At 37.8% G+C, this 10,159-nt stretch overlaps 2 protein-coding genes across 2 annotated transcripts; one reads left to right on the top strand and one right to left on the bottom strand.

The window, feature by feature from the left end:
• Positions 1-150: 150 nt before the first annotated feature.
• Positions 151-6,072, bottom strand: mrpl10 (mitochondrial ribosomal protein L10). The gene is made up of 6 exons (XM_044337275.1): positions 5,985-6,072; positions 4,325-4,419; positions 3,923-4,095; positions 2,480-2,644; positions 1,890-2,034; positions 151-737 (listed from the first exon to the last, which is right to left on the bottom strand). The coding sequence occupies exons 1-6, from the start codon at positions 6,026-6,028 to the stop codon at positions 511-513; spliced, it is 849 nt and encodes a 282-aa protein (XP_044193210.1). The 5' UTR covers positions 6,029-6,072; the 3' UTR covers positions 151-510.
• pnpo (pyridoxamine 5'-phosphate oxidase) lies at positions 5,714-10,152 on the top strand. The gene is made up of 7 exons (XM_044337274.1): positions 5,714-6,135; positions 7,129-7,253; positions 7,353-7,452; positions 8,255-8,308; positions 8,408-8,536; positions 8,615-8,685; positions 8,793-10,152. The coding sequence occupies exons 1-7, from the start codon at positions 5,914-5,916 to the stop codon at positions 8,956-8,958; spliced, it is 867 nt and encodes a 288-aa protein (XP_044193209.1). The 5' UTR covers positions 5,714-5,913; the 3' UTR covers positions 8,959-10,152.
• Positions 10,153-10,159: the final 7 nt, after the last annotated feature.

Here is a 10,159-nt window from a genome sequence, read left to right as displayed (position 1 = left end):
ATTTGCAGATTATGAATTAAACTGAAGTTACCAATTAAATACTTGACTTTTTAATCCATTTCTTACCACACACTTAATAAACATCAACATCCTGCAATAAGTGAATGTGAGACTCATTAAACAGTCACAAAATCCATTGAGAGTAAATAATTTGTGTGTTGACATGATTTATTTATGTATGACAATAACCTTAAATAAAGGAATCGCTCAGGAGACGCTGATGTTTTTACAGCACAGTCCGTTCAAAACTTGCACCGAGAGGCTGAGGTGCACCGAAACCAGTCCAGACTCCTTCGTTCAACAAGAGCCGCGGCGCTTCTACAGGCACACTGGTTAGATTCAGAGGAATTTAGTGCCAATTAAACTGCTCCACTCAACAACCGACAACTTTCCACGTGAATTTTGGTGCTGAAATAAATTTTCAAGTGTGCAAACTCCCACGGTCCCGCATCTTTCCCAGGCGGCTGCTAATCAGCGAGGTAACAAGTCCCAGTGAGTTCTTCTGAAGCTCTACGTGGCCTCCTCCGCTTTAGGAGCCTCCTCGGCGCTCTGCTGTTTGACGTACTGCTGCAGCAGCGCCAACAGATGGGCCGGGTGTCGCTGCAGCATGGCGGCCGTGCGCGAGGTCAGCATCGTCAGCCCGCTCACCAGCTCGCCCCTGACGACGGACACCGACGGCAGTTTGGAGTAGCTCACCACGCCCTGAGCGCTCAGCAGCGTGTTGTCTATGCAAGCGCCTGTTGAGACATGAGAAGAGCGGTGATGAGGGAGCTGCCTTCGTCGCAGTCTGGTGAAGAACAAGCTCATGAATATCATCACATCACAGCTGCTCTGCAGGGAAATAATGAACTGATCCAACTTCTGCATTGATATTAAATTACTTTGGGATTTATGAATGTTGGTCAGATAAAACAAGAAGTCTGATGAGATAAATTTGAGTTCTGGTGACTTCAGATAAATATTTGTAACAATGGACATAATTTATAGCTAAATATATGATTTATTTATGTGTCACAGCTGCAATAAAACTGTTCTTTCAGGCAAACAAGTTGCAACCACTAAACAAGTGTATATTACCAGTTTACTCGTTTAGTAGCTGCGTCACCAATGAGATGATGTTATGAAACAAAACCATTGTTGCACCTTTATTCTGTCCTACGCAGTGATGATTGTTATCTGAGTAGATTACATGGCAGCAGATTAGATCCACACACCGTTTACAAAGGAAAAAACAAAAGAATCATTATTACATCTTTATCAGTGTCTCTACTTATGAAGATGTAATATCGAAACATTTGACTTCTTATCTTATTTTTTTGCACAATGTGATGAGACGCAAATAATGTTCTGAAGAGGATTTCTTTCCTCTTCAGAGTCTTTTAATGATTTTATGAAACTAAATTTTCCTTACTGATAATCAGAGATGACAATAATTCTCTAACTTAAGCTGTAACTTTCAAAAACATTTAGTTTGACCACTTAAACTGATTGTTTTCCTCTGCAAACACACAGAACAGGAGCAATAAAGTCTCCAGTTCTGCTGGGTTTTTTGAGAATTTTCCTTTTTTATATCATGGTAAACTGAATGTCTTTGTAATTTGGAAAGCTGGTAGGAAAGATCTCATCATCATCTCTCTAGAAAAACATTTATTTGTATTTTATAAACTAAACAAGTTATCAGTTAATTAAGATAATAATCATCAGATTAATAAACGGAAGGTTACACAACAGTCTTATCAACTGCTTCTTGGCCTTTGGTGATTCTCAGTTTATACGTTCAGGAAGTCTCCCACCGCGTTTGCGCAATCTTTGTTTGCAGCACACGTAAATTATGATTCGGCATTCTTGAAGTTCCTCTTTGCTCGCATACGTTAGAGATAAAAACATACCGAGGAGCGTCATCTGTGGGCTGGATCTCAAAGTCGACAGCATCTCCTTCGCCTTCGCCTCTTTACACACGAACAGAACCGTTGGACCGATGAACAGAGGAGCCATGTTGGAGTAAACGCTCTCCAGCAGGAACGACCGCATCACCTGGAAACAAGCACGGTTGAAGATCAGATTAACCTTTGATGATCCCACAAAGGAACATGTGCTAAAAAAAATGAATATTTAAGAGCAAGATGTGTGTTTTATGTGAAGGAAACACTGCAGATCTCAGTCAAACTCTTCTCAACCTTTGATTAATGGTTATTTTACTCATGTGCAGTAGTTTCAAAGCTGCAGAGTTGATGAGAAAAAGTATGGATTTCACAAATAAATCAATTATAATATTCCAAAATAAATTAAAAAAACAGAGTGTTTGCATATAAAACAATATCTGGGAACCATCACTGTCTGTTTTAACATTTTACTTTAAAACTTTATGTTCAAAGTTTTTCCCACAAACAGTTTTAAGGCTCTTCAGTAGTTAAAACGGTTTTGTGCTGCTCAAATTAAAATCTCTGGATGATGGATGTTGTTTCGTATCAGTTTTTACCTGGTTGGGGAAAAACTTGACGGTGATGTTATGTTTATGAAGTCTGTGCTTCAGGATCATCATGTCCTCAGCGCTGCTGGCGTTGTTCTGAACCACAGCGACCATCTTACAGTCCTGGAACACGTTCTTCAAATCCTTCTTCATGAGTAAAACCAAATCGCTCTCCTGATAGAAGGACAGAGAAGACTTTGAAGCAGATTTCAGTAAAACATTAGTATTTATTCCCTACTTTTACCTATAACATCACCCACAGTGTTTATATAGTTCTGGTGAGGACTGAGCTGGTTTCATTTGGGGTTTTTCGACATTTTTGCTACACCTTTCTTCGAGGAATGGTTTAAATAAGAAATTCATATAATGAATACAAATCTAACTAGTCATTTAACGCCAACTTTCAGTACTTAAACAGAAAAGTGTGACGGGGATCCAGCAATAGTTCAAAACACCCACGCACAGTCAGCACTTACTGCAAATTTAATTGACAGCTATACGTTTCAGTCTAGTGACCTTTATCAGTCATTTCACTCAGCAAATGACAACAGGCCTGCATATGTACTGTAATATAAGCACCAACAGAACAATCTGCCAATCATAGAGACAAAATAATCAATAAATCTTATAGAAAAAACACACCTGGGTCACATCATCAGGTGATTTTCCCCTCAAATTCTCTAATAAAGTGTAAAAGCTGTCAGTACTTGACAGGTTTTGATATTTAGTGCGACAGACACATTTTAGTCAGTACCAAAAAAGAATTGATGTGACCCTTCTACATATATACACTTTCTCCAAGCAAATTATTCCACTGACTGACTTATGCAGAGAGAATGAACAGCTGTAGCGTGTAAATCCTGGTGAAATTACAGGTTAATGTCTGATAATCTCACATCAGTCTAATATGTGAGATATCTATTCTAGACCAGCAAACAATACAGTGTAAAAGGCATAAAGTTTGATAATTAGAACAGTATTTCTGGTACATAATCTATATCAAGATACTTGTGAGATTTTGCCCATTAATTAATTTATCTGCCACTATAAAGCCGCAACAGTAGCGATGGAGTACGGAGGAGCCTGTGACGTAAGCACGTGTCAACAGTGTTTTTGTAATTACTCTCACTGCCAGAAGGGGGAGACAAAAGTCCTGCACTCCAGCTTTAAAGAGACGGGAGGTAAAACGGCCTGTTTCAGACAGAGGCTGAACTGAGGGGCAGCATAAAGAGCCAGTATGAGATAAATAAGGATTTTTTTTAAACTGTGAATCATGCAAAGCGACTCTAGTGGAGTCCCAGAATGAAAACATAGAGCTGGAAATGAGCATAATAGATCCCCTTTAACTTTCCCCTTAACCCCTTAAATGTGAATCGTAAGCTGACTTCAGCATCACTATATTCTGGCTCTTCATATTTAGTGAAATGATGAGAAAAAGGGGATGAATGTTACCTTTAATGGGCCTTTGTTGGTGTCTGATGGATAGGCTCCTGGAGGAACCACCCGTGTAGGAGGGATGTACTGAGTGACAGCCAGGAGCTTCTGTTTCAGGATGTGCATGGGCTTCTTGTGGCGAGTCACAGCCTTGGAGCCGTGCCGGACACTCTGTGTGAGGGGAAGCCATCCTGAAAACACACAAACACCAACAAACACATGTTAAACATCTGCCGATAGCAGCTCCACTGGCTGTGAATGAAAACCGGCTCTGCTAACATTAGCTGAGTTTAACAGTTTAACTGACACATTATAGTTAATACTGCGAGCGTTGACTGGCTCCAGAAAACATGAAACTAAATAATAATTCACTACAGACAGATAGTTTATGTTAGAAATGTAGTATTGACTCAACATTACCCTGTTTCGGTAGTAGTTTTACACACAAGGTCGCCGCCATGTCTGACAGGAAAACGGTTTTCAGGAAGTGACGATAGCTGCAAATGCTGCATTCACTGTCATGTCGGGAGAAAGACAATCACACCAGATGATGGTGGCAAAACAATCCTGAATTAGCTTTTTTTTTATCGTGTTACTTATTTGCAGTGAGGGAAAGTAACTGAATATATATACTCAAGTACTGTATCAAAGTACAATTTTGAAGTACTTGTACTTTACTTGAGTATTTCCATTTGATGCTACTTTATATTTCCACTCCACTACATTTCAGAGGAAAATATTTATTTTCTACTCTACTACATTTATTTGACAGCTTTAGTTACTTTTCAGATGAAGATTTGACACATTGGATAATATAACAAGCTTTTAAAATACAGCACATTGTTAAAGATGAAACCAGTGGTTTCCAACCTTTTTGGCTTTTAATGTCTTACAAAAAGCAGTGTGTAGTCGGGGTCACATTTCAGATGTCTATGAGTTGTTAACAGCTCCACCAAATAGTGATTTTTCCCTCTAAACTTCTCACATGCTTTCCTTTCAATAAATGTTCAAATGATCCAATATTTCACCAAAAATCAAAGATTAGAGAAAACGTCCAAAAACTGAAAACAGATTTGTGTATCAGAACTTTTTTCTTCTTTCCTCTCCCATTAATCATCTCACGACCCCTCAGATTTATCTGGTGACCCTTTGGAGGGGCCCAACCCCTATGTTAGGAACCACTGGACTAAACTGGCTAACTGTATATAAAGTAGTTGAAACTAGCTCCACCTCCAGCAGCTACAACAGTAACATGCTGCTCTAACACTGATGCTTCACTATTAATAATCTAATGATGTCATATATAATAATATATCAGTCAGAGGGACCAAACCACTACTTTTACTGCAATACTTTAACTACATCAAGCTCATAATACTTACGTACTTTTACTCTAGTAGGATTTTTTATACAGGACTTTTACTTGTAATGGAGTATTTTTACATACTTTTACTTAAGTAAAGAATCTGTGTACTTCTTACACCGCTGTTTATTTGAATATTGTTAACAAGTGAATCCATAGACAAACGTATATTGCGTATATTAAGTAATGTATATTAATTAGCTAAATCTTTATGCATTCATGTTAATATTGAGTTGTATTTAGATGTAATTGCCATCTGTAGTAGCTTTGTTCACACATGTGCAGTTATTTTTTAATGTGGGATATGTAGCTTTCCTTAATCCCCTAAATATGATGTTTTTAACCGGAGGATACAACTATGATAATGGCGGTAACGGTTTTCCCGCTCGGTGGTCATCTGTACGACATGACTTGAACGCAGCGTCATGCATCGCTGTGTAGTTTTAATCATCGGTATCATCGCTTTACGGGTTTTTGGTGGTAAAATCAAATCTACTGTGTACACAAACTCTATATTTCCACTCAGCCAAAGCTTAAGTTTGAGATTGTGACTTTAAAAATCGGTAAAAATCGGTGTTAAATCTCAAAATTTGTCCCTGTTCCACAACTCATCGCGCGTTTTCATAATGTTTTTACGTAATGCAGAATGCGCCGTTACGTCAGTACCAATTTGACAAGCATGAGGCGCATACTCAGTAAGGATTTATTGAGACATACCAGTTTATTTGGTAGATATCTTCCGTCCCAAACCTCTCTGACATTTGGCCGCCAGAGTGATTTTGCACTGAAATTCACCAGAAAAGCGACGAGTGACCGCACAAGCATGGACCTGAGTGACATGAGGAAGAAATACAAAGGAGACGAGGAGGTGAGCGCTCAAAAGACTTGAGTAATCTGCAAGACATACACTGAGTCTTATACCTTAACCAGCTGTTCAGCAAGGTCAAAGTGCCATAAATCCAATGTTAGATGCACATATACTATATGTGCAATGTGTAGCCTCCTATTTTTATCTAATCCAACTGTTTTAAGTGCATTGTAGGGCTGCAACTAATGAATATTTTCATTGTCGATTCATCTGTGTATCAACTTGTGTTTTGTCGATATTAGTGCAAACATTTTACATCTTATTTTGAGGATTGTGAACACGTTTTTGTACAGAACATTTTCTCATTTAACCGAAGAAGCCAAATGTTGTCTAAACGGAAGTAGCTTGTACACGAAGTTCACATAAAAAACAGTTTAAAATTGGTAAAATTATCATTTAATGATAAAAATAATACATTATCTGAATCAAGATTACAAATTTGACTACTGGTAGTTTTTGGTTTTGACGTTTTTTTTTCATATTTGGTGAAACAGACACATTTTAGTCAGTTCTAGGGCTACAACTAAGTATTATTTTCATTATTGATTCAACGTTTGATTATTTTCACGATTAATCGATTAGTTGTGGTGAAAAATGTCAATCGCTGTTCCCTTAAGCCCAAGATACAACTATAAAATGTCTTGTTTTGTCCCGTCCAACAGTCCACAACCCAAAAATATTCAGTTTACTATCACAGAGGACCAAAGAAACCAGAAAATATTCACAATTGAGAAGCTGGAACCAGAGAATTTGCACATTTTCCCCTCAAAAAAAATCACTCAAAACGATTATCAAACTCTGAACGACTAATCGATTAATTGACTTCTTGTTGCAGCTCTAGTACAACATGTGATCCACTGTCTTAATGCTCTCTGCTCTGTAGATGTTTCTTGATTGTACAGCATATTTAGAAATGTTAAATCTGAAGTTTATGTCAGACTAGTGGTGTCTGTTTCTTTGTCATTTATATACAGTTGATTATTTTGTTCTCAGTGCTTCGAGGAGAGTCAGCTTGTGTCTCTGGACCCAGTCAAGCAATTCGGAAACTGGTTTGATGACGCCACAAAGTGCCCTGCAATTGGAGAGGCCAACGCTATGTGCATCTCCACTGCCACCAAGTAGGTTAACACAACACCTGAGATGAATGTGATGATTAACTTTCACAGGTTTCACAATCCAGTGTCAGCTTTTATTTATGTGTGTTTCTGTCTGTACAGAGACGGACGCCCGTCTGCCCGCATGGTTCTCCTCAAAGGTTACAGCAACGAAGGTTTTAGATTCTTTACAAACTACGAGAGCCGGAAGGGTAATGAGCTGGTTAGTAACTCGTCTCTTTCTGACAATCTGGACTCTTTGTGCCTCTTTAAGTGATCTTGTGTGGCCTTAAAACTCACTAAATAAGTTCACTGTCAAATCTTATCTAAAGTCGGCACTGCTAACTGGTGTCTTCGTCATACTGGCTCACCTGTATAGCTGCTTCTGTTTAGTTTAGTTTAGTCTTTCACTCTTTAATGTCCTGCATGGGATCATTTAGCTTGCAACATGGCAAAAACAGACACATTTACAGACTCATCCAACAGAAAACCAATAAAAACCATCAATTACATCAAGTAATAAACAATAGTAGTAGAAAAATAACAGGTGAGTGCAATTAAATCAGATAAAACTAACAAATAACTGTTGTAACTATGATTTACAGTCCTTACTCTGTAAATTGCTCAGGCATAACTTGCAAATGTGTAAAATTATATATCTCAGGAGTCATATAGCAATAATAATAATTATAATAGTAATAAAGTTTATTTATATCAGCAATAACAACATGCTTTACAAGGCCAGATGTAAAAGGAACAGAATACAATAACAAATACATACATGACAATATGCTAAATACAGGAAAACTGTATGATAAGAGGATCAAGTTGATGTTTAACAAAACAGACTGAGAGACATAAAACAGGATATTTGCTTACAACAACATAAAAATGGCCTCTGAGTTGATGACGGACGAAGGTCAATGACTGAAATATTATTTCTTCAGTACACTATGTGCTTCCTTTGTGTGATTTGGTGTTTAACTCTTTAATGTCGGCCCTACTGATCTGTCCTTCATCCACAGGAGAGTAATCCATACGCGTGTTTAGTCTTCTACTGGGAGCCTCTTAACCGACAGGTACGAGTGCAGCATCACCTACTGTCTCATTGATATCATTTCAGCTGATTTTTTTTTCTTATATAATTAATATGAATTTATTTGAACTTTGGTTTGCAGATTCGTATTGAGGGCAACGTGGAGCGGATCCCCTATCAGAGCTCTTGTGATTACTTCCACTCACGACCAAAGAGCAGCCAGATCGGGGCCGTTGTGAGCAGACAAAGCACTCCTGTTCCCAACAGAGATGTAAGGACCAAAAATATATGAAGTTATAGGTGACATATAAATGTTGAAGGCTGAATTTCATCGTGTCCTTTCTTTTAGTATCTCAGGCAGAAAAATGCGGAACTAGAGGAGAAATACAAGGATACAGAAGTGCCTATGCCTGACTACTGGTAAGCACTAAAACACACTAAAAGTGAATAAGCTTTGATATATTTTTACCTTTTTAGGATTCTTGTTCACAATGTTCAGACTGTCTCGTGACATGCTTCGCTAACAGGGGCGGCTACATCGTCAAGCCTTACTTGATTGAGTTCTGGCAGGGTCAGACCAACAGACTTCACGACCGCATCGTCTTCACCAAGCCAAAGGACGGAGAGACCGAGCTGGGAGAGTTTCAGCACGCCGCCGAGGGCGACTGGGTTTACCAGCGACTGTCTCCATGAGAAGTATGTCAACAAGATGTCTTATACAGGATAAGACTGACATTTCATCTAGAATATGAACTCATCATTGATTAAAAAAAAAAAAATCTTCGTCTTTACCTCATTTGAAGTTACCGCTCATGTAGGTGCTTATGGGAACTATTTGATGTGGATTAAATAGGTGCTACTGTAACTCACCAACAAGGCCAAACATCATTGTGTTTCTTTGAATCTAACAGAGAGAAGTTCTGGTTGTCAGTAAAGGTTTTTCACTATAACTGTGGATAAGAAAGGTGTGATGCAACCTAACCGCCGTACAGATTTACAGTTGCCATGTATTATGAAATGAAAAGCTGCTGGCTGTGTGATTTACAGGAAGTGCACTGACCGCCACAGGAGAGCAAACTCCAGCTGGTCTTTTTCAATAATCATTGACAGTAAAAGTCGGTCATTCGACAGCTTTGTCTTGAACTGTTTTGAAAAGCACAATGTTCACTTTTAATTCATTTTTAATGTTGACATAACTGGTAATACTTTACTTCACAGATCTCTAATTTCCCAATAATTTAATAAGGAAGGTTATTTGGTACTGATTATAATGAAAATGGAGAATTATTTAGTTGAGTAGAACTTATCAGCATTTTTTGAATTTCCAGAGGAATTTCCTTGAAATAATGGCTCAATTTATACGCAAATATTAATCTGTGATTATTTTATTATTGGAAACTTTATACTCCATACGTGTTGACTTGTATACTTGCCTGTGGACAAATTTCAATGCCTAAAATATTCTTTATCTTATAATAGCAATTGGAAGTACACTGAACAGCTGTCTCCATTTTCCCTATAATTAGTTCCAAATTATGTACAGTTGTCCTTTCCAGGAACCTTCATATGACTTTAAAGTTACATAATCCCCTTTTTAGGGAATTATAGGGATATATGGCACCTGTAAAATAAAGTGTTTCCAAATTATTCATATAGCCTTGAAATCTGACTTATATTCATTATGTGTTGATGTATCTATGACCGTGGGTCCAATTGCCTTCTAATAATGACATTAAAAGAGCTGATGATGTTAATTGTGCCAACTGTCATGTGCATTATGAATGTCTTGTACTGTTTGAGAATAATATTGATGTTTATTGTTTACTGATGGAGGAATATATTTTTTTCTGTCTTGAATTACAGCCAGTAATAAAGTTTAATTTGTAACTCAGGA

The sequence above is a fragment of the Thunnus albacares genome, chromosome 20 (assembly GCF_914725855.1).
Source record: "Thunnus albacares chromosome 20, fThuAlb1.1, whole genome shotgun sequence".
In the NCBI taxonomy this organism is placed as follows: Eukaryota; Metazoa; Chordata; class Actinopteri; order Scombriformes; family Scombridae; genus Thunnus; species Thunnus albacares.
The sequence above is the reverse complement of the archived record's forward strand: the minus strand, read 5'-3'. Positions and strand labels throughout refer to the sequence as shown.